Here is a 25,614-nt window from a genome sequence, read left to right as displayed (position 1 = left end):
ATTCAGTATTACGTCCTGCACGTAGCCGTGTAACACCACACCCGCATCTCACGGGCTCGGAACAACACCGGGAATCATTTCTCTTGCTCCCCACGTGCTTGTACCACCATGGCTGAGTCAGAACAGAAATCGTACGGCCAAAAATTCCCAGCTTCAACCTTCATCCTCATCGCTTTTGAAAGCATCTTCACCCATCCATCTCAAGACCGCCGCGGACAGTCTGATCAGCGTAGCAGAGCGGCACGAGCGCCATGCGAAGACGTGTCAGCACCAAAGGCGTGCGCATGACCGAGAAGAAGCGATCCAGTACCCTCCTGTCTCCCTTTCACGGCCTCTGGCGGTGAGTGGATTCAGCGGTGCAGTGAGGATCTCAGCGAAAAAAGATAGTTTTCAATCGGTAGCACGCTTGCTCCGTCTTCGCTGGCTATTTCGCGCGCTCGGTAAGGATCGCAGATGGAGACTTGTCCCGCCGTCTATGTGGATTGGGAGGGGAAGATGTTGTTCACCGAGTATGTCACCCGCTGATGATTGATCATATGTATCATAAAGCCAAATTTGTACAGCAGCCGACTTGCTTGTCTCCGAGCGGAGAGAAGGGAGCCTGGTTGTTTGTGAGAACCAAGAGAGCTAATCTGAGGGCACCATACTCGCCAAATTGGAGAAGGGACAAGATGGGAATAGGCAGATAGAACTCGTCGCAGGTTGTGCGCGCTAGAACGCTTGCAGATTTCACTCGGCTTTTGTCCTCCATGCCCGCTCTCTAGAACCTGTCCCTCTGCCTGGCGCGATAAGCGGTGTAACCAATCCATGCGCCTGCCACGAGCAGTCCAAAGATCACAAAGCGGAAGAAGAACCAGCCCCAGCCTCCACTGCTCTTCGACTGCGCTCCCCCTCTTCCCCGACTCTTCCTGCGGCTGTCGCTGCTCCCTGCACCCGATCCGCCTGCCGAGTAGAGATTCTTCGTCGTCACGCTGATGATGTCGTGGTTGTCGCTGAGCTCTCCCGTCTCCGCCGAGAAGCCCAAATACGACACCGAGGGCAATCGGACATTGGACACCTCGAAGCACCGCGTCCAGTCCTCCTCGTTCTTGTACATCAGGTCGACGGTCAACTGCTTGTCCTGGAAGTACGTCACCTTCGCCTTGGTCGGCGTATCCGCGTTGCGAATGCCTCGCGCCGAGCAGCCCGCGAGCTCATTCGACTTGCCATCGTTGGCCTGATCGTACGGAGTGCGGTCGTCGCCCAGCATCGCCATGACGTACGGGAAGACGACGCCTGGCCGGTTGTTCTTGTATGTGTCGAAGAAGATTCCCAAGCCCTCGAACTGATCTTTCATGCCAAACACCGGGCCCATCTCCGCCCGCTGCTTCGTCACCCACATTGCCATTCCGTCCCCGAACAAGCTGCCCGTGCCCGAGATTTGGAACTCGACTTCGATTTCCCAGTTCGTGGCGGTCAAGGGGACTTTGCTAAAGATCCACCCCGCTTGCGAGGGGCGTGAGGCCGTCAGACGGACGTACTGGTCTTGGCGGATGATGGTCGAGCCGCCAAAATCCCACCATCGTGATTGCATTTCGCCATCGAGGTAGGGCTGCCACGCAGTCGTTGGGTTAGTACGCAGCTGTTGCGGCAGAGGGTGCGGCTAACTCACCTCTTGCAAGCTATGCGTTCGAAGATTCACCGAGCGTATATCGTCTTGTGCCGCTGCGAGCAGGGTCCATGCCGCCAGCAGCACAGAGAGGAGCCGGGGTATAGGAGAGGAGAACATTGTTGCGAATGTGCTATGTTGGAAAGGACTGAAAAAGAAGCGACGCAAGGGCGCGAAAGCAGAAAGATTGGTGGACCAGGGAATGTACGGGAATGATTTGGAGGCTTGGGTGCAATTGTGCGTAAAAGGAGGGAGCGGGCGATCTCTCGCGTGCCAGCTGGCTTTCCGGGGGGGTGAAGTCCAAAAAGGAAGGGCAGCAGCTCAGGGTCAAACAAGTGCAAGCCACAGTGGAGCGCCACTGCAGCTCGTGCTTCCGACCGCATTTTCCTTGTTGCAGATCAGCCATCTCGTCTTTGACACTTGCACATCAAATGGTGTACAGCAATGTCATCATGGATCCCAGACTTCTCTAACTCCCACCGCTTGCAGCTCGGAGTGACGGCCGTGGTGTCTGGCTGCGTGGCCATCGGGGCGCTGATAAGTCTACAACGGGCGAGGATATGGCACGAGGAACATGAGTTGAAAGACTCCATACCTGGCCTCGACCAGCCCCACGATATAGAACGTGTATGTACGCCAGTAAAGTGAATCGATTGGCACGCTGACTGACTGAAAGACATCCAGATAAACGAATTCGGCGGCGCTGTACCGGAAGATGCCCGAGATATTACTGAAGCAGAGCGAAGTGCTGCTCTTGCCTTACGAGCTCGTTTGGGAGATTACGATGAGGGTACGATTATTCTCAAGATGGATTGATGCTCACTGGCTAACCATCCCAGGTCTAATATTGGAACAACTTGCTCGCAATCGAGTCTTTCTCACAGACGACGGCTTAGCCAAACTGCGAAAAGCTTTCGTAATCGTTGTGGGCTGTGGAGGAGTCGGATCTCATGCAACTGCTGCTCTTGCGCGATCAGGGTGCGGCAAATTACGCTTGATCGACTTCGACCAGGTCACGCTCAGCTCTCTCAATCGGCATTCCGTCGCGACTTTGGCGGACGTCGGTACGCCCAAAGTCCACTGCTTGCAGAGACGGTTGGAGCAGATCACCCCCTGGATCCATTTTGATTGTCGGAATGAGTTGTTCTCGGAAGCTGCTGCAACTGCACAACTCGCACCATGGAAAGATGGCCAGAAACCCGACTACGTCATCGATGCGATTGATAACATCGATTCCAAGGTGGCCCTGCTACAATACTGCCATCAAAAGGGGATCCCTGTGATTTCTTCGATGGGCGCGGGGTGCAAATCCGACCCCACTCGCATCTTCATTGGCGACATTTCAGCGTCTACCGATGACCCGCTGTCCCGCTCTACACGACGTCGACTTCGCATGTTGGGCGTCAAGGAAGGCATCCCGGTAGTCTTCTCATCTGAAAAGACGGGGCCAGGGAAAGCCGAGCTACAGCCGCTGGCGGAGGAGGAATTCCAAAAAGGCACCGTGGGCGAGCTTGGCGTCCTCCCCGATTTCCGAGTCCGCATCCTCCCTGTGCTAGGCACGATGCCGGCGATGTTTGGGCTGTGTGTGGCAAACCACGTAATGCTGGAGATCTCGGGCTATCCGCACGACTACCTCCCCAGCAAGTCGCGGGACAAAATGTACGAAGGCGTGCTCGCGCAGCTGCAAGGACTGGAAGAGCGGGTTGCCCGCCACCACGGCCTCGATCCATTGGGGCTTCGCATCCCACTCACTGCGGATGACGTGGGATACGTGATTGAAGAAGTCTACGGTGGACGCAGCGTGGTCTCCGGACTTGCTAGTCGACTTGCTCTGACCAGATGGCGCAAACCGGAGGGCGCCTGGATCGACCAAAAGACGCCAGGGCAGAATGCAGATCGACTAGATCTCAGTCAACTCGTTTGTCTCACTAAGGACGAGATGCTCAGGCATGAGAAATTGGTGCTGAAGGAGGGGAAGCCGTTGGAGGATGTGTATGAGCGAAATGTGATAGAGCTGGTGGAGCGGAGGATGCTGGAGGAGAGTCGATTCCGAGAACAACGGTGACGACGAGGTGCTGGCGATATTTCGGCAGAGGCATCGCTCCTACGAACTCCTAGATATCTTCTCCATGCACGTGATTTTCGCGATTAGAGTTTGGCAAGCGCGAAGAGCGTACATTGCCCTTCTTCAATACCTTACACCCGTCACCTCGACTTGACCGCTGTCCGGCTGGAAAATGTCTAATCGATTCGGCCTTTAGCATCTCCACAAATACCGGACGGAACGAGCAGGACTGAGGTCTACCTTGCGGTGTTTTATATCAATGAAGACTCCACCCACAAACGCACCCCGCGTTCACGGCGAAGTCTCCGCAAGGGTCTAAGCTTCGATCGGCGTTCGATGCGATGCAGCATCCAGTTCAAGGAACGCAGCACGACGATGAAAGATCTCACACGCATCTCCATTTCCTCGTAGTGGAGTGCAATTTGACCTGACTCACCGGCAAGAAGGAAAGATCCGCCCATGCCTCGGGAAATGTCGTCTATCCACAAAGCCCAGAGCACCGAGAACCCAAGGCTCCGAACCTCGCCAATGATCGAGGCCCGCAAAGTCCCGAGGTCCAGCCTCCGCTCGCCCAGCTCCAGGAACGGATCCTAAGCCTGTCGAGCTGTCCCCCTACGTAATGCCGACCTAATATGCAGGAGGGCGTCTTGGTTTGAAGCACATTTCTTTTCCTTTGCTCAGTATTAGACACATTTTCTATCATCTACTCTCCCCATCCTCCTACGTGAGCTTCCCCGGGGCCTACAAGCTGTGCGGAGCCCCGCGCAAGTGTACTTTCGGCTCCTGGCAGTGTCCTGAGGGGCCTGCGCGCGCGGAAAGATGTCGGCGAAGACGGTGCAAGGCCCTGGCGGCAAGAAGCCTGCCTCGGCGGCGACCAACTTGATCGGTGTGTGGACAGATTGCATTGCAGATTGTCGTTGTTGCGCGAACTGACACAGCTTAGCTGGCGGCGGTGCGGGTATGATGGAGGCGCTGGTGTGCCATCCCCTCGACACCATCAAAGTGCGAATGCAGCTCTCCAAGCGGCGCTACGAGAAGGGGCAGAAGAGGAGAGGTTTCCTCAAGACGGGTATGGAAATCGCGCGGAAAGAAACACCATTGGGCTTGTACAAAGGACTCGGCGCCGTGCTCACGGGCATCGTGCCCAAGATGGCCATCCGCTTTACGAGCTACGAATGGTACAAGCAGCTATTGGCGTCGGAAGATGGAAAGGTGTCGGGAGCGGCCAACTTCACGGCCGGCTTGTTCGCCGGTGTTACGGAAGCGGTGGCGGTAGTGACGCCAATGGAGGTGGTCAAGATCCGGTTACAAGCGCAGCAGCACAGCATGTCCGACCCGCTCGACGTGCCCAAGTATCGCAACGCCGCCCACGCCTGCTACACCGTCCTCAAAGAGGAGGGAGTCTCCGCGCTCTACCGCGGTGTCTCGCTCACTGCGCTCCGACAAGGCACCAATCAAGCCGCCAACTTCACCGCCTATACCGAACTAAAGGACATTCTGCAGAAGCGGCAGGATGACCCCACTGCGCCCCTCCCCTCATGGAAGACGTCGCTCATCGGCCTCATCTCCGGCGCCGTCGGCCCCTTCTCCAACGCGCCCATCGACACCATTAAGACGCGTCTGCAACGCATGCCCGCCGAAGCGGGCTCCACGGCTTTAGGCCGCATCATGCTCATTGCCAACCAAATGTGGAAGACGGAGGGCATCCGCGCGTTCTGGATGGGCATCACACCCCGTGTGATGCGAGTCGCGCCCGGGCAAGCGGTGACGTTTGCCGTCTACGAGTACTTGAAGGGCGTGCTGGAGAAAGGGCGAGAGATGCTTCCCGGCAATGAGTATCAAGAATAGAGGATTCCCTCCGCCGAACGCTGCAATTTTGTTGATCTAGGGAATGTGGAGGCCATTGAAGTGCAAAGGGCGAGTGCAAAGGTTCGTTCCATTGTACGACATTGATAATCATCATTAAGGAAAAGAAGAGCTTTCCCAATCCAGCAGGTCGTCGAGCTGCCCCTCCTTCCCCAGTCCCCGTCAGCAGTCCCCACCTTCGTCACCTTATCAATCGCTAGCAACTGGTGATGATGATGATGATGATGGCACCGCTGCATCGTTAATTTTTACAAGTCCTAACGTACAGAAACAGGCTCGGTGTTCCTTGTTTGTTTTCCAAACGCCCTTCTAGTTTCTCACCGCACAGTTGGCGTTTCAATTCCCACTTCACCACATTCTCCTCCACAGTATTCCACCCAAACGACTAACAATCAACATGGCTACCAATGGCGACACAACCGACCACCACCACCACGCCGTAATCGGCAACGCAAAAAACTTCTGGCTCTACGACTCCCGCACAGGCTTCGACCTCACCCACCCGCCAACCCCAGACTCCCCGCCTATCAACCCGCGCCTCACGCTCCAAACAAGCACGACCCCGATCGCCGTCGACCCGGCCAAGACCGCGCTGCTCGTCATCGACATGCAGAACTTCTTTCTATCGCCTGCGCGTGGACGAACGAAAGGTCCGGGCCACAAGGCGGTAGAGCAGTTGGTGCAGTACGCTGTGCCTGCTGCGCGCAAGGCGGGCGTGAGGGTTGTGTGGGTGAATTGGGGGCTGAGTCAGGAGGACATTCGCGAGATGCCGCCCGCGCTTCTGCGGGGGTTTGGGTTTGATGGGTATAAGAATGGAAAGTGGGTGGGTGTGGACAGGTATGGCAAGATTACGTGCGAAGACGAGGACGGGGAGACCGGGATGGGCAGTTGGATGGGGATGGTAACGGATCCCGACGACGGTAAGGAGATTGATGCCGGCGACTTCTTGATGAGGGATCAGTGGAATACCGCGCTCTATCCCCCTTTGGACCGGCTGTATGAAGAAGGGAAACGCTTGGATGTCAGGCCGGATGTGTGGATTCACAAGAATCGCATGAGCGGGATATGGTCGCCGCACACGCCTCTAGCGGAGTTTCTGGAGCGAGAAGGTATCCGTACGCTGTTATTCACGGGAGTGAATACCGACCAGTGCGTAGGAGGGACGTATCAGGATTCGTTTAGCAAAGGGTGCGTATCTGGGCTTTCGTTCCCCGATGTCAAGAAAGCAAGCAAAGGCTGACTGATGTGTGGCCTAGTTACGACTGCATCCTGCTCAACGACGGTTGTGGGACTACGAGTCCGGAGTTTGCGCAACAGTGTATCGAATTCAACGCGGAGTTGTGCATGGGCTTTCGGACGACGTGTAAGGCATTTGCGGAAGGGGTTGAGGCGATGGCGAAGTGAGGGAGATTCACGCCATGTATTGATGGCATGGAAATGGTAGATCAGTACGGCAATATGTGAAGCCATACTGATGCCTCAGGCATCTTTTGGCACTGCGAATGACGTACCGAGGCACGCATTGGAGCCCGTCCCTCCAACCCGAAGCACCTCTTCCCTTCTCCCGTTGCTCTTCCGCACGACTCGAGGGAATCAGCGTTTCTAGTATTCTTATCTCTTTCGGCGATCTTACGAGACGTTCAACATGGCAGGCCCAGCGCGGCGACTAGGTATGCGCGCAGCACACCTTTCCGTGCGATCCATGGGCACACTGACGTCTTCCTTTCCAGCCCGACCGGTCCTCTTGTATGCGAAACCTCCAAGAGAGAGTGTCGTTCCCCTTCGATCGAACACCAGACTAACTGGCGCAGTATCTGCGACATCCAAGAGAAATTCCGCGGTGCCATTCACGAATATGGCAAAGTCGTCTCGACGACGCAGAAGATGCTCAAAGCCAGCCAAATCCTCAACATGCCCGTTGTCGCCACGACGCAGCTACGCGGCAAGCTCGGCGACCTGGCGCCCGAACTGCAACTCGACACAGCAGACGGGGTGAAGACGCTGGTCAACGCGGACAAGAGCGCCTTCTCCATGTGGGTGCCGGAGGTGCAGAAGGTGTTTGCGGAGCAGCTGGGCGGCGAGAAGCAAGAGGTGGTGATTGTCGGGATTGAGTCGCACATTTGCGTCACGCAGTCCACCCTCGACTTGCTGCGGGAGGGACACAAGGTGTACGTGCTGGCGGACGGGGTGTCGAGCTGCAATCCGCAGGAGGTACCGATTGCGCTCAATCGGTTGCGAGCGGAGGGCGCGGTGGTGACGACGAGCGAGAGTTTCCTGTATGAGTGTATGGGGGATGCGGGGATTGGAGAGTTCAAGGGGATTGCGAGTTTGGTGCGGGAGTACAATGGGAAGACGAAGGAGAATCTGCAGGCGCTGTGCAAGTTTTAGATGGGTACGAGATGGACGAAATCTTACGGGCATGCTGTCAATGGAAGGTCCCGGTAGTCGGGGCGTTGGTAAGGTGACATGTGCGTATCAGTCCACCTCGACGTGCAGGGAAGGTTCCATGTCTTACACAAACCTGCAATGGGTCGTCTGGCCTCGTGAGGCTTGGTGTAACAAACCGCGGCAGGCCGCCGGCGAGCCTCCAATTGGTGCAGTAAAACGCGGTGAACCGAACAACGCACACATGTCATGGCACTTTCGGGGCTGCGCAGGTGTCCGTCTCACGCGACACGGCAAGGCACTGAAGAGTCATGTTCAACTATCGACTTGTATTGTACCTTATAGCAATTGAAGGCATCTAAATCGATACACACCCTGGCGGAAGGGTTCATTGAGAAGCAAAGGCTGTGATTGGTCAGCGAGCGTGGGTGGCGTCGGGCTCCTCCCCCAAATTCCGGGGGCGTAAAGGCTGCTGCCAGGACTTTAATGGAAACTCACGAAACATCTCCCATCACTTCAAAGGGTCCAATCTTCTTGCCATCTGCTCTCGCCCACTCTGCTCTTGCCTGTTCCACCGCGCGGCGCACATCTGACTGCTCACCATCGCCACCACACGGCCCGCTTTCCCACCCTCTTTCTCCTGCCAGAGCCATCCCAAAGCCGTCGCATTCCTCACGTTTGCTTCCTACGCCTCCAACGCCGGGACCGCCTCTCACTGCACCAGGGGCAAGCAGGACACACGGAGTGCTCAGCAAACCACCATCGTTACCAGCGCTTCCACCACATCATTCATTCTCCCTGATCTATCCTCCGACCGAGGACAAACTTCCGCACGTGGAGCAATCCAGCACAAAGAACTTCACCATTCCCGCGCTTGCTTCCAATCCGGACTATATCTCCCATCAGGCCTCCTCCCGACGCTCGTGGGTGGCCTTGCCCTCCAACACAGATGGGAAGTTGCACCGTCACTCGTTCGAACCACCGGCCCCGATCATGACATCGCCCAATCCGGCCAACATGGCGAGCCCCAAAGATCGAGCGAGCCAACCTCCCTCTCGACCTCCAATCACCTCCCACCACTCCAATTCCGTTCCTTCCACTCCATACCAGCAACCTCGAGACATTCGCTTCCACTCTCGCTCCCCTTCACCAAATCGAGCAATTGCCAGCCAATCTCCCCGATCCGCCCTGACCGATTCTATCGGCGCTCAGAGATCGGCGCAGGTGGTATGCAAGTTTGAAACGGGCGCCGAGATCCGGAAGAGACGGATACCGTATGTGGAAGGAGGAAATGAAGAGCTGGGACCACCAAAGAAAGAGCCCAAGAAGTTTCTGGAGCCGGATGAGCATCACAAGTTGAGTGGCGACATGCGCGAGCTCTACGACCGGCTGTTGCCGTCGCAAGAGAGTGAGGACAGAAAGAAGCAGTTGCTTCGGAAGCTGGAAAGGATATTGAACGAGGAGTGGCCGGGGCAGGATATTCGTGTGCATGTTTTTGGCTCTTCTGGCAATGATCTGAGCTCGAGCGATTCGGATGTCGATATTTGCATCACCACGCCGTTGAAGAAGCTGGAGAGCATGCATGCCATTGCCACACTACTGCACAAGAGTACGTGACGTTGCGAGAAATGGAATGTAACAAGACTGACACCCGGACAGATGGCATGCACAAGGTGGTCTGCAGGGCTTCTGCCAAAGTACCAATCGTGAAATGTTGGGATCCCGAGCTCAAGCTGGCCGCCGACTTGAATGTCAACAACACGCTTGCGTTGGAGAATACTCGAATGATCAAGACATATGTCCATCTTGACCCGAGGGTACGACAGGTGGCAAAGATCATCAAGCACTGGACGAAACGTCGGGTTCTCAATGATGCCGGTAAGTGGTGAATACCAATGGCAACGAGTTGCATGTATGACTGACCCCTACGCAGCCTTTGGTGGCACCATCAGCTCCTACACCTGGATCTGCATGGTCATCAACTTTCTGCAGAAGCGGGAGCCGCCGATTCTCCCTTCGCTGCAAAAGATGGCAGCATCCAGCAAGGGCAATGAGCACCCGAAACCGACTGATTTTACTGATGACCCCGAAAAGCTGAAAGGATTTGGCAATGCAAACAAGGAGACCCCTGCCGAGCTACTGTTCCACTTCTTCCGACACTACGGCTACGAGTTTGAGTATTCAAAGTACGTCGTGTCCATTCGAGAAGGCAGGCCGGTGTCGAGGAAAGAGAAGGGCTGGGATCCCAGCAATTACCAGGATAAAGAAGCGCGAAATCGTCTCTGTGTGGAAGAGCCTTTTACCATCAACCGGAATCTTGGCAACTCTGCAGATGACTACGCGTGGTCCGGCATTCATCAAGAGATACGACGAGCCTTTGATCTTCTCGCCGACGGTGCCCAGCTCGAAACGTGCTGCGAACAATTCGTCTTTCCTCGGGAGGAGAAACCAATCTTCCAACGACCTGCTCCCAAGCCGAAGCCGACTTTGACGCGGAGTGCATCGCAATCAGGCCGCCCGAACAACGAGCCTGGCGCTGGCAAGGCGCGTAAAGGCAGCACTCGGAATCAGTCTACGCAGCGCGCCGGGAATCGCAGAGCATCTAGTGGAGCTGCCTTCAGCAATTATCGCGCACCACTACCATTCCAGAGCCCGCCGGGTGGGCCGGCCATGGAGTACTTTTCCAAGGGAGACCTGCACAACCAGCTGTATCAACAATATCAGTACCTGCAAGCGCAACAGGACGCTCTACAACGGCAATTGCAGCAATCCGCACAGGCGCAGGCGCAGCAACAGAGCAGATCAAACGAAGCGTCTCGTTCACCACTCAGCCGGCCGTATACGAACGGACTTCCGAGTCCACGCTTCATGGAGCACGGCCCGCCGACGGCGCCATTGCTACCGGGACATCTCTGGCATTATTCCAACCGCTATCCTCTGTCGTCGCCCATGTCACAAGCCCGGTCACCACAAGGTAGCAACACGAATCCTTCCTCTCCGTCCATGACGCCCTCTGTGCCTATGCTGCGAAGACAGGTCCACCGGGGTTCTGTTCCAGAGGCGCCTCCTGGCTCGATGAGATCGCAATCTCAGCCTGGCCGCTCCCTTCCAAATCCTATGCCTCCCCAGCACCATGGGCGTCCGGGATACGATGGGTCTGGGATGCTTGGTGGCCAGCTCCCTAACGGCGATCCTACTGTACCTTATCCGCATGGAGCACTCGGCATCCACATGCCTTTCTCTCCCACCAGCCCCGGGTATCAGCAACCCCAAATGCCGGACAGCGCACTTCCAAAGGAGTATATCGGGTACTACGTTGGCCAGTCTCCTTCGCTCGGCCCTCAGTATATGCCTGCTGCCCCGATGCAAATGCCGGCCATGATGTTGCGAGACCCGCCGATCCCGCGACCGCGACGGGTGACGTCCGACTGGGGAATACCAATGTCGAATGGACAGCATGCATCGCGCTCTCCTTCGCCCTTGGAATCGACGTGGACTCGTGCAGCAGTTGAAGACTGGCAGAACGCTCAGCCCAGTGTCGCTCAAAGCCCGCACCAGTTTGGAACACCTGCTGCGGCAGCTTCTGCTCTCCCGCCAATATCGCCGAATCTTGGCGGCCCTCTGATAGTGAATGGAACCAGCACGCCCATGAAGCTAGCGCGTGCCGAAGGCATGAATGGCGTGCGGGATCCTGAACCCGCACTGGTGGGCGTACAGCTCTCACAAGCGGAAGAGGAGATGTCTCGACTATCGCTGCGACCTCTCGATGCCGCCTTCGAAATGCAGTCGCCGCCGCCGCCGGCCGAAACGAGGACAGCAGCGTCTCCCCCGACCTTGTCTGGCTTGCGATCGAGATCCAACTCCAACCTCAATTTCCCATCGCCCATCGACACGCCGCAGAACGGCAGCCATACTCCTCCGGAGCCCAGCACAACGGCGCCACTACTCTCACCCGTTGAGGAGCTTCGAACACCCTCTCCCATCCACGCAAATGCCGCCTTGGATCCCAAATCGCCAAAAGCCAACGGCGTGGGCAAAGCAGCAAAGATCGCAAACGCGAAGCAAGCAGATCGCTTCGACGAAAACACCCCGCCCGCGCCGACCTCGCCGGTGCTAAAGCAGCACCAGCACGAAAGAAAAGGCAGTGCACCGAATCCGACCATGCCCAAACTGCCGCCTCCCTCTCCTCTTCCTGCCAGGAGCCCGCCGCCGCCTACTCCTCTGTCTCCCGTGTTGGCGAACGCGGCGAATGCGAGTGCTAATACCAATCCATGGCAGCAGGCTACGCGGAAGGGGCATAAGAAGAGCAAGTCTGCGGGTGCGGCTGGGCTTAAGAATGGGTTTGGGGGTGGTGGGCAGCCTTTGCCTGCTAGTGAGTCGGAGAGGAAAGGAGGTTGATCGTGTCGTCTCACATACTCGTCTGCTTCGCTCGCCTTGCTCGTTCTTGACGCTGCTGGCGATGGTGATGGAGCACGCAGCCGTGGCAAGGAAATGCGTGGCTCCGTGGTCCTAGGCTTGAACGCAAAGCTCCGTTGGAAGCGCAAGCCATCGTCTCGCGCACTGGACAATCTCTCGACACTTCGCCGCAGGAGAAGCGAGCGAAGGCTGTAACAGGTGTCTTGATTGCATGTGATGGACTGGGAAGGCTGGCGAAAAGGGCGATGAACATGGGGGACAATCGCTACGTGGGGATTTGGAGAGGGCTACTTTGGAGCTGGGCGGGTGGTGTGTACCTCATGTAAAGGACGTGAAAGTCCATAGGCCGAGAAAAGGCATCATTGCGGAGACCAAGCCACGCCTCTGCGTTCTTCTCTCATTTGGTTTTTTGCTATCGTTCCGTCGTCTTTTTGAGTATATCAACGATGCATGACATCCGTGCATTGCATGCGGTGGAGATCACGTTATGTCTGGCGGTTGCATGGTTCGTAAGGCAGGATGGGAGTGGTGGAAGCTGTCTGCGCTCTTGCCTCATCCGGCTTGGTCTGTGCTTTGCCTTCAAGCGCTGGACTGCATGTGCTTGTCATCCCTGCATCTCCGTCCCTCGAATCTGTGTACCACGACTTCTCCTTTCATCTAAGCTGTCGAACGAGCGAGGGAGAGATGGGTGGCCAGGGCTGGTCTCTGAAATATATACCGGATCCGTGATACTGTCGTATCCGCGAAGACTACCGGCAGAGACGCTGCAGACCACATCGAATCAACATGGAGCGCCTCCGCAAGCTGCTGTATGGCGAGCAGACATACGAGCCTATCGAAGATGGCGATGTCGCAGATGAACCCCACCGGGAAGCGCCTGTCGTCAAAGAGCCGACCTTCTCATCACTGGACTACGCCATCTTCATCGTGCTCGGCATTTCCATGCTCTGGGCATGGAACATGTTCCTCGCCGCCGGCCCCTATTTCCGCCGCCGGTTCCGTAGCAACGAATGGATCTCCAACAACTTCCAGGCCGCTGAGATCTCCGTGTCCACCGTCACCAATTTGAGCTCCATGCTGCTCCTTACTCGTTTGCAGACGAAGGCTTCCTACCCTAAGAGGATCGTCGCTTCTCTTCTTATCAATATGGTTGTCTTCACCCTCCTGGCCCTATCCACCAGTATCCTCCTCGACGTTTCCGCGAAAGGCTACTTTGCCTTTCTCATGATAGTCATGGTGTCCACCAGTCTGGCTACGGCTCTCTGCCAGAACGGCATCTTTGCTTATGTCTCGGGTTTCGGCCAGCCTAGCTACACGCAGGGCATCATGACTGGACAGGCTATTGCAGGAGTCCTACCATGCATTGCGCAAATCGTGTCGGTCCTCTCCATTCAGGGTGACACGCCGCCGCCGCTTGGCTCGGAGGAAGCAGACGCGCCGCCGGAGCCACCGCCCGTTCCCTCCGAAGCAGCTCTCGCTTACTTCTCCACCGCATGCGTCGTCGCCCTGACTGCGCTCCTGGCTTTCGCCTTCCTCCTCGCCCGCCACCGGAGACCGATCAAAGTGCAACACGCTGGAACATCCACCCCCTCCGACTCCGAGCCCCCCAAGGCAGCCGTCCCTCTCCGCGTCCTTTTCGGCAAACTCCGCTGGCTCGCCAGCGCAGTCTTCCTCACCTTCGCCATCACCATGCTCTTCCCAGTCTACACGCAAGAAATCCTCTCCGTCCGCCCACCCACCGACCAACCCCTCCTCCTCCAACCCGCAACCTTCATCCCCCTCGCCTTCCTCTTCTGGAACGTCGGCGACCTCCTAGGCCGTCTCCTAACATCCATTCCCTCCCTCTCTCTCGTCCTGCGCCCGCGCCTCCTCTTCGCTCTTGCCGTCAGTCGCATAGTCTTCATCGGCTTGTACCAGCTTTGCAATATCCGCGATCGCGGCGCGATCGTGTCGTCGGATTTCTTCTATCTTGTTGTCGTGCAGCTGCTTTTCGGGCTGAGTAATGGGTTTTTGGGCAGTTCTTGTATGATGGGTGCGGGCGAGTGGGTTGAGGCGGAGGAGAGGGAGGTTGCGGGCGGGTTCATGGGGCTTTGTCTTGTTGGGGGATTGTGCGTGGGTAGTTTGGGGAGTTTTGTTGTTGCTGGGGCGTAGCATTGCACTGGACATGGGCATGATATGATATTGTGAGGGTAGAAGGAGTTCTACTGTGCCTATGTATTTCAATTGGACATCTATCCACCCTCGTTCTTCCACCCACATCATTGCGTGTAATGATGGACGCATAACCCTCAAATGGTGATAATACATCTGCCGCCGTTCTGCCCTAACATAACCTGCCCCGCGGCTGTTAGAAATCCTCCACTCCACCATTGCATTTCCCCCCCTCCCCCTCTACCTTCCCGCAAGGAATATAATCAGTCCACTTCTTTTTGCCAACAATCACTCAATCTCTCAACATGGGTCTCAAGCAAATCGTCAAAACCGACAAGGCCCCAGCCGGGCTGAAGGGCATCTGTGAGTTGCACCGCGGTCCGGGCTTCTAAGCCATCAATTCTTACGGCCTTGCAGTCAACCAAGCCATCATCGCCAACGGAATGGTGTACTGTTCCGGCAGCGTGGCGATGGATCCCGAGACTGGTAATTTCTATCTGCTTTGACGCAGCAAGGCTCCCATGGTGGAAGGCGGGTGGTGGACCGAGAGTTGACCTTTCTTCTAATGTTAGGCAAAATCGTGGACGGAGATGTCAAAGTGCATACGGTATTCCCAACCCGTCTCTAATCTGTCTTGTCACAAGCACACGGGAACTAACGGAAACCCCCAGCATCGCGTCCTAAAGAACCTCTCCGCCGTTCTCGAAGGTATCGTCAGCCCTCCCGATGCCAACTTCGCTCTCTGCAACAACGCTGACGAAGACATTCCAGCCGCGGGCACAAGCATGGACAACGTGGTCAAAGTCAACGTCTTCCTCGCCGACATGGGCGACTTCGCCGCCATGAACGAAGTCTACACGCAGTATTTCGGGGAGGTGAAGCCTTGCCGGACGTGAGTTGGCCCCGTCGTTGTTCTTTCAATGTTGCGCCGCTGAGAGATTGCTGTAGGTGCGTGGCTGTTAAGACGTTGCCTTTGAATACTGATGTGGAGATTGAGGTGAGTTCCGATGATATCGTGTAGGTGAGAGGAAGGATGCTGATGAGTTGTGTAGTGCACGGCGGTGTTGCCGTAAGTATCTCTACGTATGCTCGCTCGCGGACTCCAGAGGACTGGAAGATTTGCTGAAACGTGCACATCATAGGCAAGAAGGGAGCAAGTTGTAAACCACCATCAACGGTCAAAATACATTACAACTAGCTACACATCTAAGGGTTGCGTTTCGTGGGATATGCAAAAAGCAAATAGGTATCATCGAACAAACCGCAACTCCAGGCCCGCACCCTTCCAAACTCCACCGCTAGCCCAGATACATCTCCCCGTATCTACAACCCAAACATCGACCTCGTCGAGTGCTTCGTAGTCCTCGGCCGCGGCCGCGAAAACGACTGAGAAGAATGCGAGCGCTGCGAAATCGAAGGTCTCGACGACGCCGACTCTTCATTCTCGCCCGTCTCCGCCGACCCGCTAGCGCTCAAAGCGCTGACGCCCGAACGGATCGAGGAGCGAGACTCGACGCGCGGTTCCGAGAGACGCGACACAGCGGCCAGCATGGTGGTCGATCCCGTGGGGATGTAGGTATATGTAGTTGGGGGTTCGGCGCTGGACCGGCCGGAGCTGGTGTCGAGGTAGGAGGTTTGCGTCTTGCTTGTTGGGGTTGTTGCTGTGCTCATCAAGTCGAAAAACTCGCGGCGGGGAGATCGCAGGGGGACTTCTGGGGCCGCGGCGGGGGTGAGGGTGTCGCGTCTTCCTGCGAAGGGAAAAGCGCGCGGAATAGATGTCGATGACCCAGGCGCGCTGAGTGAAATGGGCCGCTTAGGCTTCGTGTGAGCCGCCGCAGCAGCCTCGAGCGCTTTCGCCAGCGCATTGCGGTCCACCACCGACACCCTCTTACTAGCAACGTCCGCCTCCTCCGGATCGTGAGAAGCAGCAGCAACAGCAGCAGCAGCATGCCCCTCCCACCCCTCCCTCCCACCCACCAGCTCCGCGGTCTTCCGATGAAACTCCTCCGTCAACGCCCGGAACTTCTCCGCATGCTTGATAGCAATCTGCGACCGGCGCTTCGTCAGGCGCCGCTGGTACTCGCCCACGAGTTTCTGCTCCGCAGCCCGCACCGCAAGCTGCAGCTTCGGCGCCAGGTCCTGGAACAGCGTGGTGGACGAATCGCCCACCCCGCCTGCGCTCTCGGGATCGTCGATGCCGTAGCTGGCGAAGAGGTACTCGTGTTCGCGCGAGAAGTCGGCAGCGCTTTTGGCGCCGACGGCGCGCTCCATGCGCTCCCTCTCGGCCTTGAGAGCGCGGAATTTGCGGCGGTAGGTGACGGCTAGCTTCTCCTTTGCGGCTTGCACGCCGCTCGCGTGCTGTCGCGTCTTCTCTGCGAAGAATGTTTCGTTGCCGTTTGTGGTGCTGCCTAGGCTCGAGAGCTCCTCCTGCGCAAGCATCAGGTATTTCTCGAACGATTTCCTCCTCTCCACTATCTCCCCTGAGATCTCCAGGGCTTGCTGCTGCTGCAAGGCATCTCTGTGTGCGTGGGATACAGCGGGATCCGATTTGGGCTCTCGAAGCGCTTCAGGACCCAGGAGGGACACGGGCTCGGTCTGAACGGAGATGTCGGTCGATCCGCGACTCGCTGCAGCTTGTGCTGCGTTCCGTTGCGCCATGACGTCTTCCAGCTCTTTGGTCAAGAACTCGGTCTGCCTCGTCATTTCAACAAGACGCTGCTCGGCCAAGTCCTGCGCTGCTCTCCGCTCTTGCTCCGCGGTCAACAGTCTCTGTTTCAGTTTCGTCACGTCCTCCTCGTCTTCTAATCCCAAAGACTCCAGCGTATTGTCGGGCGACGTTTCCTCTTCCTCTTCAAGGTGGCTCAGCGATGGACTGCCGGCCAGCATCCTCGCCAGACTGTCCCGCTCCGCCTCCAGCAGCACAATCGACTTGCGCATGCTGTGTCGCGACTCCACCCCGCGGTCCTCCTCGAATCGCGACTTTTTGAATCCCGCCAAAGACCTCTCGGCCTCCGCACGACCCATCGCCTCCGCGTCTAGTCGAGCCTGCAATGCCCGAGAAGTCTGCTCTGCGGCTTCCAGCGCATTGCGATGTCGCATTTCGACCTCCTTCAACTGATCATCTCGCTGCAGCGACGCTTCCTCGAGTTTGACGTGCAAATGCGTAAGCTCGACATTAAGACTTTGGTGCAAGTCGTCGAGTTGACGGCGATGCGCCTCCGCCTGCTCTCGCAGCCGGTCCTCCAACTCTTCATCCGCGTCCGTGCGAGCCGCCTGGAGCTCGTTCTGCGCCGCAGCCCGCGCGCGTGACAGTTCCCGTTTGTGTTCTCGTTTCAACGCGGTGATGTCAGCGTGGGAGGATTCCCGGCTGGATGACGACGGGGGTCGCGCATTGCTGTACTCGCTTTCGATCTGCGCACGCAAGCTGGCCTCGAGAGTACTGAGTTGTTGCTGGTGCGTTTCCTCGATGGAGCTGAGCTCGCTCTTTTGATTGCGCAGCAGCATGCGCACGGCTCGCTCGTGCTCCTGCTGCAGCGATTCCAGATGATCTTGCGGCGACTTGTCCAGCTCTTCGCGTAGACTCTTCGCCGCCTCTTCGGCGGCCACGAGCCGCTCTTCCAGCGATCGCTTCATCTCCTCGTAGTCGCGGTAGGCCGCATCCAGCGCCACCATGCCCTCGGCTTTGGCGAACTCCAGCGCCTCCTGAAGCGCTTGCTGCACATTCTTCAACTCCGTGACGGACTGCGCTTCGCGCTCTCGCAACGTCGTGTCGTAATCATTGCGCATGCCCCGCACCTCGATCTCGTGCACCTTCTGCAGCTGCCGTGTGCACTCTTCGAGGAAGCTGAGCGCCTTGTTGCCGCCGGCGGGCCCGTCGCCCTGCCCCGGACTAAGCACTTCACGGTGTAGCGTCTTCAGCTCGTTGACTTGCCGCTCGAGCGCATCGTTCTGCGTCTCGAGGTCTTCCAGCATGTGGCGGTGATCTTGTCTCAACGCCGCCAGCTCTTCGGAATGTGCTGCAATGGTTTGCTTGTGCTTGTCTTGGAACTGAATCAGTTGCTGCCAGTTCTTCTCCTGTGCAGAAGCCAGCTTGCCCCTGACGGTCTCGACGTCGCTCCGCGCGGCATCCAGCTGCGCACGAAGCTCCGGATCACCGCTGCCTGGCTCCTCAGACTTCGCAGAAGAGCCCTCTTCGGATTTGGCCGCAGACGCGGCCAACAGAGCGGCCGAGGACTCGCTCAAAAGAACAGCCCGGCGCTCAGAATCGGCGCGGAGGTCAGCCAGCTGCTTTTGGTGCGCGCTTTGCACACGTGACAATTCAGCCTGGTGGGATTGGGCAGCGTCGGCAGTCTTTGAGGACCAACCTTCGTCGAGGGCACGCGAGCGCCGCTCGCCCTCTGCCTTTAGCTGGGCAATCTCCTCCGCCCAGTCGGTCTTCATGCGCGCCACCTTGTCCGCCCAGCCCTTGTGCGCGACGTCGCGCGCCTCGTTGGCCTCCTCGACGTCGGCGCGGAGGGCGGCGATGCGCTGCTCGAGCTGCTCGCGCAGTTCGCGCAGCTCGTTTTCGTGCCCGCGGTCGCTCTCGTCGAACATGCGATATGCATGCTCAGTAGCTTGGGACAGCTCAGCATTCTTCTCCCGCAGCTGCGCGGACGAGTCGTACAGTTTCTTCTCCAGCTCGGCCAGCTGGCTCTGCACCTCGAGCAGCTCGCGGTCCTTGGCCGCCATGCGCTGCTCCACCTCGGTCTCTATGCGGTGCGCCAACACTTCTGCCGTGTCGGCACGAAGCTCAAAGTCGGCGAGATGGCGCTGCATCAGCGCCATGCTCGCCTCCGTGGCGTGCATCTGCTCGCGTAACTCTTCCATCTCCTGCTGCGCCAGAGCTAACTGGTTCTCCCGGTCCTCCGTCACCTCTTGGATCTCCTCCTGCAAGCCCTCGACATACTCCGCGTGCGCCTGCACTTCATGCAGCAAGCCCTCCTTCTCCACCATCAAGCCATCAATCCGCTCCTCCGCACTCGCCAGCAACTCCTCATTCTGCCGCCGCTCATGCACCAACTGTGCCCGCAAGCCTTCCAGCTCCTCTTCCCGCTCATCAATCGCATCCTCCGACTCGCTCTCCGTCTCGGGGTCCATCTGCGACACTCGGCGCTCAATCCCAGGCCGCTCATACCTCACCCTCCTCTTAAGCAAATCCAGCTCATGAAAAATCCGCTGCTGGCTAATAATCGAGCCCGTCGAACCGCTCCGACTCCGGAAGACTTGCGCGGTAATACTGCTGGAATCCGGCGAGACGGAGTCGGCGCGCGCAATCAGCGTTTTGATGTGCTCGATGTCGCTGGCGATGGTGCGGGGCACGCTGGCGCTACCGCTGGTGCGGAAGGAGGAGGAGGGCGACAGGTCGGAGGGGACTTCGGTGATGTCGCTGCCGGCTGGGCTGGAGGAGCGGGAGGAGGGGTGGTGGGGGTGGGATGCGTAGCTGCTGGTGGTGCTGCTGCTGTCGGCAACCTCCATTTCTGCTGGAGCTGTGATTCATTGCATGCGATGCTGGGGTGGATGGGGATGGGGCACTGCGGTTTGCGGTGATGGAGGAGGAGGGGGAGAGAGGGTATTGTGATGGGGACGTGGGCAGAGTTAGCTAGGCTACCGTCTGTATTGGCGCGATCGATAGGCGGTTCATGCGTTGGGCCAGCCGTTTGCAAGAGCGGCCCATCATCCGGAAATTAGGGGCCAAAAGTTCCCGAACAAGGCTGAAGGTTGAGCTGAGGTGGAACCCAAACCAAAGTTGGGAAGGAGCGAAGGAAGGAATGGGGAGGAGGAAAAGCTCCGCGACACCCCGCCCAGGGTTTGGGCCAAGTAGGTATTGGAACGGCAACTTCAAAAGGGTATTTGCTTTTGGGGAAGAGGAGAAGGTGGAGTGCCGCATGCAGCATACTACTGCAATCCTCATGCCGTCGTCGAGGCGAGGTCGCGCAGATACGCAAGCTCCCGCCGATCTCTCGAGCTGCTGATGCACGCACTTATGGTTTCACCTCCAAACCTTGCTCCAGCTTATGCCTGAGCCAAGCATGCTCGGCGTGCTATTCTCAACAGGTCTATCATGATCTAGAATGGAAGGAAGCTCCGCATCAAGAAGCAACATAGAACAAATCCATAAGGTTACTATACACATCATCGAAGCAGAGTCCATTCTCATCATGAAGCCCAGCCAGGCAGGCACTTCCGGCACCATTTTTGCTTCTTTTCCCATCAACCCATCGAGCATAGGCACAAAAAACAATACACAGAAATCCCAATCGCCCAAATGCACATCTCTGATGAGTCGAGACCGGACATGTCCAGCTTCTCGTCCTCTTGCTCGCGCAGCACAGCGCAGCGCAGCGCAGCGTACGCCTTTTCCCTTTCCCATCACACAATGCGAGAATTGAATGTCTGAAGATGTCGCCAAATACAAATGTCGTGAAACGGAACATCAAAACTTTTCTCAAAAAGGTCGGATCCATGCTTCATCGCTGCGGGAGAAACAAGGCAAGTCAGCGCCAATCACCACAGCAACTCATGAGAACATCAAACTCACCCTGCCTCTCCTCCCCTGCCCTGCCATCTGCCCCTGCTGATAATAGCCCATGGGAAACTGCGGCGGCGCGGGATACCCACCCACACCACCACCCATCATACCTCCATGATTGCCCACAAAAGCCCCCTGCTGATACGCAGCAGCAGCGGCAGGCGACATGTTCATCCCCATCCCCATGCCGGGCGCAATGCCGCCCATAGACTGGCGGTAAGGATCGAGCATCTGACCTCCGTGGGGCGCAGGTGGGCCGCCGGGGGATGCGGCGCCGTACGGCATACCGTTCACGTTTGCCTGCGGTGGCGGCGCCATGGGGCTTCCGTAGAAGGGTGGGGCGCGCTGTTGTTGCATTTGCGATTGTGCTTGGGCTTGCGCGGCGAGGAGGGCTTGTTGGTATTGCACTTGCTGCGGGCTGATGCCTGCGTTGGACAGCGCGGGGCTGTGGGTGTACTGCGGCGTTACCAAGCCATTCGTGAAAGGGTCGTAAGTGTTGGAGGAGTCCACGCTTGGGTTGCGCTGGAAACCGCCCGCGGGTTGCTGTTGAGGGGTGAGACCGCTGTAGGGCGGCCGCGCGAAGCCGTTGGGCACGCCGCCGTCCAGATGTGCGAGATGGCCGTTGGCTTGTCTCGTCTTCGAATTCGATCGGCCGTCGTTGACGGGGGTCCCGCCGCCGCCGTGACGAGTGGAAAGTCCAACTTCGTCCATCAGTCGTTTGTAGCCCTGCCCTGGCTGCGCCTTCATCCGCAGCAAGGCGCTGCGCACGGCCTCTACGCACTCAGGACGAAGGCTGTCATCCAAGAATGGAGTCGTGAGCACCTTGAAGATCAAAGTAGCACCGCATGCCTGGTCATTGATAATGTCGTTCAACGTCTGCTCGTCAAAGAAAAGCGCCTTCAAAATGGTGTCGCGCGCCTCCGGCTCGTTCCGTTGGTTAATGATCTTGAGCACCGTCAGATACGCAACCTTGTGCGTGCAGAGGTGGACGAGGTGCGGGATGAGTCGAGGAGCGAGGACGGATCGTCTTCGGGGGAATGTGCAAGTGTCCAAGAACCAGGTGAGAAGCAGGGCGCCGTTGGAGTTTGTAGCGAGCTGTACGCTGTGAAGAGCGATCACGGCTGCCATCAGTCTCTTCTGGTCATTCGTGGCAAAGTGGCTCTCAAGACAGGCACGCATGGCACGTGCACCGAACCGGCCCTGCGCAACATCCCACAGCCTGTTGATCATCGTCTCGAAGATGAAGTTGTTCAGCGGCGATTGGAAACGCAAGCAGCACTGCATGACATAGTTGCCATACTGATCCAAGAACAGGTTGACAGCGTGCGGTCGCAGGGCGTCCACAATGGTCTGCATCTGTGTTTGGGTGTGCGCGACATCGATAATCTTCTGCGCCGCCCAAGTGCCGTTCTTGTGCACGCCAATCTCTGCCAGATGAGGCCCAATCTCCATGAGCATCGCCTCTTTGGTTTCTTCGGAGCAATGCTCAAAAAGCTTCTGGACGACAGTGTTGCCCAGATAATCCGAAGCCAGCTCGGCGATCTCGGGAATCATCTCCATGGCGATGTTCTCAATTTCCATTGGACTGCAAGAGTTGTTGTCGATGCGCTTTCGGATTTCTCGGAGTCGGGGTGCGTCGTGGACACGATTGTGACTCGGCTCGGGAATGGGCGGGACCTCCAGTGCGTAGCCATGGAAGCTCATAGCGGTCTCGAGATTGCTGCTAATCCGTTGCTGATCTTCACCTGTGGCACCAAACTGCTGGACGATGCTCAACAGCTCCTCCTTCAGCTCCAAAAGATTCGGGCTGGTCAGCGCCGCCGCCTCAGTCTCGGCATTGATGTTACCTGCAGACTGTGCCGCTCCTCCAGTCAGAATGCCCTCGTTCCGCGCCTTGGAGACGAAGGGATCTGGACTGGGCGATGTATAGCCGCCGGTCGCTCCTGGCGTGTTCGATGCACTCTGCTCTTTGGCATAGCCAATACGCACCGCACCACAGCCGGGAAAGAGCTCTTTTCCATTCAATTGCGCCTTGGCAGCGATCGCACTATGCACGTTCTCAAAGTTGACGAATCCACAGCTCTTGTGGGTAAGAATCCTGGCGAACTCGATGGGGCCGAACTGGCCAAACACCATGTTCAAAGAGGAAACGGTGGCCGATGAGGGGACGTTACCCAGCCACAGGGACCGAGTGGGAGCTTCCAGGCCCGAGTCGAGGCCGGCGTCAAAGGCAGCATTGGGGTTCATCTGCATTGCCGACATGGCATTTGTCAAACCAGCCATATCCGATCCGTCATTGCTTTGCAGGTCCGCGGCCGTGATGCTGTTTTCCAGGCGGGAGGGAGTAGGAAGATAGTTTCGAAGGACGCGGGAGGAAGGAGAATCAAGAACGCCGGCCGTGCGTGCTCGTGGTCGATTTGCACTGGCGAAGTTGGCAAAAGCCTGCACTTCCAGGTTGTGCTGTCGGACCGCTTCATGGATGGCCGCTGCCTGTGCAGCCGCACTCTCGGCGGATGGAGTGAGTTGTCCGGAGTATAACTGGGATGGGGTGTCGTACTGGTCGAGATCGTCATCGTCACCATCCGCGTACTTCTCCTTTGCATTGACAGAGTAAGAACGGAAGCGATTTGCTGTATTTCGATTGTAGGCGTTGAGAGCGGCGAGGTCCGCAATGGTGGGCCCGCTTTGCTGTTGGTTGAGCAGCATCTCCAGGTTGGATTGGGGTGTGTCCACAAGGCCCAGGTAATCCAACGTCTTCACAGCGTTTTCCGCGGGCGAACTGTCTAACCTCGGAGATGAGGGGCCATCCGACGAGCGAATGCTCTGTAAGGTACTCCCACGTTCCCTCCCTGCCAACCAGTTGCTCGAAAACACCGAGGACCCAAAGGGGCTGATGCCGCCGCCCAGCAAGCCGTTCCTCTGTGGCATTGATCCTGCTCTTAAGCGAGAAAGTAAAGCAGCTTGACTGAAAGCCGATGCACCGGCGGTAGCTTGTTGGTCGTGTAAGAGGGCATTCGACTGAAAAGGACTCGAGGTGGGGGTGACACGGTTGGATGTGGACAAGAGGGAGGATGTAGAGCCGTTCAGCGAGCCGGTCAGTGGGAATCGGGAGGGGACGGTGCCGGCACGAGCGCGACGAGTCGAGTTGGATGCGAGCAGATTCGAGCCGGAGCCAGCGGTGGCATCGGTGGCATCGAAGTCCGGGAAACTATCGCTTCCCGGCGACTCGGGGATGGTCTCACGCAGTGGGGTCGAGTGGCCACTGCCGGTGGGAGGCGGGCCCCAGACTTGAGGAGAAAGGCCTTCTTGTGCTTGGATTTCTCGTGCTCTTTGATCCTCGTCAGCAAACACTGCCCTGAGTGGCACGAAGGGAGATGTGATGTCCTTACCGTTTGGGGAATAATCGACTCCCGTACTCTTTTGATGGTGAGCCCGTGCCGGCTCGTGCAGGGCCAGCCTGAGCACCGTTGTGGCTACCGAAGCTCCCGCCAAATGCATACTTGAGGCCCGAACCGGCAGGCGCGTCAATGGGGCTGTTGGCCCCGGAAGTGTTGGCGGAGGTGGTCTTGCCGATGTTGAGCGTGCCAAGTCCGTCGAGGTTGATTTTGTAGTCTGGCCGGGTGGTGGGAGCCATTATGAATTATGTTGGGCGATGAAGAGGGGTGGGAGGCGAAGAGGAGTCGAGTCGGGGTGGAGTGGGACCAAGATTAGGGTGCTCAGGGAATAGACAGTCTGCTGCTTGCCATCCACAAGGCAGCGCTGGAGAAGGGGAGGATAGAGGCCTTGGAGCGGCCAGGAAGGGTGTCGAGACGCCAATTGAGGGGTGGGATGGGGAGGTGAAGAGGAGGGAGGATGGGTAGGGGAAAGTGGTGGTGGTGATGGGCGAATGTCGACGGTGACGAAGCAGGCCCGCGGCCGACTTTCCGGGGGTCCAGTCGTGCCTGCCCTTTTCCGGGGTTGACTAAGAGTTAGCGTGGCGGCAGGAGGGCGCTTTCAACACGAGGCCTCGCTGCTATCATGGAATATTCCCGTATATCTTCGTGCTGGGAAGGAGACTGGATGAGTGAAGGAGGGGCATTACAACCACAAATCCTTGCGTTCTGCCGGCCTCCTGAGCGTGTGCTGGACCCGAAGCCGCTGCGGCTACTGTACGTCGCCCGCCTCGTTAACGGTAAGTCATTGGCGAGACCCTCTCCCCCTGGCGGCAGCCCAATCTGAAACACATCCTCACGCCCCGCGCATGGCGTCTCATCACTCCTGGGCAGAACCAGACTTGTGCCTCTCTCACCCGGGCCATTCTTGCCGTGAAATATTGGCAGAGAAGACGCGTGGAACACGGCCCCGTTCATTTTCCCCACAATGTGTAGTGTCGACTGTCTGACAACTCATACACGTGATACTTGATCGACACGTGATACTGGGAAGGCCTCAGGATCTCGTCAAGGCATCAATGGTTGCGTACAGCATTACGTGCATCATAGATTACACCATATCATAACACTTCCCGGCATCGTA

The 25,614-nt window shown here is 57.6% G+C and overlaps 10 protein-coding genes across 10 annotated transcripts; 7 read left to right on the top strand and 3 right to left on the bottom strand.

Moving 5' to 3' along the window:
- Positions 1 to 760: 760 nt before the first annotated feature.
- On the bottom strand, positions 761 to 1,768 carry BDY17DRAFT_254117 (legume-like lectin family-domain-containing protein; the record flags this gene model as incomplete). The annotated part of the gene is made up of 2 exons (XM_033731401.1): positions 761 to 1,591; positions 1,652 to 1,768. 2 exons carry the CDS (start codon positions 1,766 to 1,768, stop codon positions 761 to 763), a joined length of 948 nt encoding a protein of 315 aa, XP_033587935.1.
- A 156-nt stretch (positions 1,769 to 1,924) lies between these two features.
- Positions 1,925 to 4,153, top strand: BDY17DRAFT_283775 (uncharacterized protein). The gene is made up of 3 exons (XM_033732085.1): positions 1,925 to 2,275; positions 2,333 to 2,438; positions 2,488 to 4,153. Exons 1-3 carry the CDS (start codon positions 2,093 to 2,095, stop codon positions 3,711 to 3,713), a joined length of 1,515 nt encoding a protein of 504 aa, XP_033587934.1. The 5' UTR covers positions 1,925 to 2,092; the 3' UTR covers positions 3,714 to 4,153.
- Positions 4,154 to 4,532: 379 nt separating this feature from the next.
- BDY17DRAFT_253948 (mitochondrial carrier domain-containing protein) lies at positions 4,533 to 5,561 on the top strand (the record flags this gene model as incomplete). Its single annotated transcript, XM_033731382.1, has 2 exons — positions 4,533 to 4,599; positions 4,657 to 5,561. 2 exons carry the CDS (start codon positions 4,533 to 4,535, stop codon positions 5,559 to 5,561), a joined length of 972 nt encoding a protein of 323 aa, XP_033587933.1.
- A 415-nt stretch (positions 5,562 to 5,976) lies between these two features.
- BDY17DRAFT_254421 (Isochorismatase-like protein) lies at positions 5,977 to 6,983 on the top strand (the record flags this gene model as incomplete). Its single annotated transcript, XM_033731431.1, has 2 exons — positions 5,977 to 6,767; positions 6,836 to 6,983. The coding sequence occupies 2 exons, from the start codon at positions 5,977 to 5,979 to the stop codon at positions 6,981 to 6,983; spliced, it is 939 nt and encodes a 312-aa protein (XP_033587932.1).
- A 142-nt stretch (positions 6,984 to 7,125) lies between these two features.
- Positions 7,126 to 8,090, top strand: BDY17DRAFT_187299 (Isochorismatase-like protein). The gene is made up of 3 exons (XM_033729973.1): positions 7,126 to 7,249; positions 7,310 to 7,325; positions 7,391 to 8,090. Exons 1-3 carry the CDS (start codon positions 7,225 to 7,227, stop codon positions 7,965 to 7,967), a joined length of 618 nt encoding a protein of 205 aa, XP_033587931.1. The 5' UTR covers positions 7,126 to 7,224; the 3' UTR covers positions 7,968 to 8,090.
- An 891-nt stretch (positions 8,091 to 8,981) lies between these two features.
- Positions 8,982 to 10,570, top strand: BDY17DRAFT_317986 (uncharacterized protein; the record flags this gene model as incomplete). Its single annotated transcript, XM_033736151.1, has 4 exons — positions 8,982 to 9,573; positions 9,624 to 9,842; positions 9,898 to 10,512; positions 10,545 to 10,570. The coding sequence occupies 4 exons, from the start codon at positions 8,982 to 8,984 to the stop codon at positions 10,568 to 10,570; spliced, it is 1,452 nt and encodes a 483-aa protein (XP_033587930.1).
- Positions 10,571 to 13,003: 2,433 nt separating this feature from the next.
- On the top strand, positions 13,004 to 14,635 carry BDY17DRAFT_301204 (nucleoside transporter-domain-containing protein). Its single transcript, XM_033734200.1, has one exon. It carries the CDS (start codon positions 13,167 to 13,169, stop codon positions 14,529 to 14,531), a length of 1,365 nt encoding a protein of 454 aa, XP_033587929.1. The 5' UTR covers positions 13,004 to 13,166; the 3' UTR covers positions 14,532 to 14,635.
- Positions 14,636 to 14,836: 201 nt separating this feature from the next.
- Positions 14,837 to 15,552, top strand: BDY17DRAFT_253561 (putative L-PSP endoribonuclease family protein; the record flags this gene model as incomplete). Its single annotated transcript, XM_033731350.1, has 6 exons — positions 14,837 to 14,894; positions 14,949 to 15,017; positions 15,104 to 15,138; positions 15,203 to 15,239; positions 15,303 to 15,423; positions 15,480 to 15,552. 6 exons carry the CDS (start codon positions 14,837 to 14,839, stop codon positions 15,550 to 15,552), a joined length of 393 nt encoding a protein of 130 aa, XP_033587928.1.
- Positions 15,553 to 15,854: 302 nt separating this feature from the next.
- BDY17DRAFT_326053 (uncharacterized protein) lies at positions 15,855 to 20,045 on the bottom strand (the record flags this gene model as incomplete). Its single annotated transcript, XM_033737447.1, has 1 exon — positions 15,855 to 20,045. The coding sequence occupies one exon, from the start codon at positions 20,043 to 20,045 to the stop codon at positions 15,855 to 15,857; it is 4,191 nt and encodes a 1,396-aa protein (XP_033587927.1).
- Positions 20,046 to 20,682: 637 nt separating this feature from the next.
- Positions 20,683 to 25,207, bottom strand: BDY17DRAFT_301191 (uncharacterized protein). Its single transcript, XM_033734199.1, has 2 exons — positions 24,489 to 25,207; positions 20,683 to 24,427 (listed from the first exon to the last, which is right to left on the bottom strand). The coding sequence occupies exons 1-2, from the start codon at positions 24,731 to 24,733 to the stop codon at positions 21,088 to 21,090; spliced, it is 3,585 nt and encodes a 1,194-aa protein (XP_033587926.1). The 5' UTR covers positions 24,734 to 25,207; the 3' UTR covers positions 20,683 to 21,087.
- Positions 25,208 to 25,614: the final 407 nt, after the last annotated feature.

This window comes from Neohortaea acidophila (genome assembly GCF_010093505.1).
Source record: "Neohortaea acidophila strain CBS 113389 unplaced genomic scaffold BDY17scaffold_8, whole genome shotgun sequence".
NCBI classification, from domain to species: domain Eukaryota; kingdom Fungi; phylum Ascomycota; class Dothideomycetes; order Mycosphaerellales; family Teratosphaeriaceae; genus Neohortaea; species Neohortaea acidophila.
This window is presented reverse-complemented; position numbering and strand designations above follow the sequence as displayed.

Excerpts from the sequence above, each read along its gene's own strand:
- BDY17DRAFT_283775 (XM_033732085.1), top strand. The coding sequence starts at position 2,093 with ATGTCATCATGGATCCCAGACTTCTCTAACTCCCACCGCTTGCAGCTC. Across the intron at positions 2,276-2,332 it reads AGCCCCACGATATAGAACGT|ATAAACGAATTCGGCGGCGC; the intron begins GTATGTACGCCA and ends AAAGACATCCAG. Across the intron at positions 2,439-2,487 it reads TTTGGGAGATTACGATGAGG|GTCTAATATTGGAACAACTT; the intron begins GTACGATTATTC and ends TAACCATCCCAG.
- BDY17DRAFT_187299 (XM_033729973.1), top strand. The coding sequence starts at position 7,225 with ATGGCAGGCCCAGCGCGGCGACTAG.
- BDY17DRAFT_301204 (XM_033734200.1), top strand. The coding sequence starts at position 13,167 with ATGGAGCGCCTCCGCAAGCTGCTGTATGGCGAGCAGACATACGAGCCT.
- BDY17DRAFT_301191 (XM_033734199.1), bottom strand. The coding sequence starts at position 24,733 with ATGGCTCCCACCACCCGGCCAGACTACAAAATCAACCTCGACGGACTT. Across the intron at positions 24,428-24,488 it reads AGTCGATTATTCCCCAAACG|AGCACGAGAAATCCAAGCAC; the intron begins GTAAGGACATCA and ends CGAGGATCAAAG.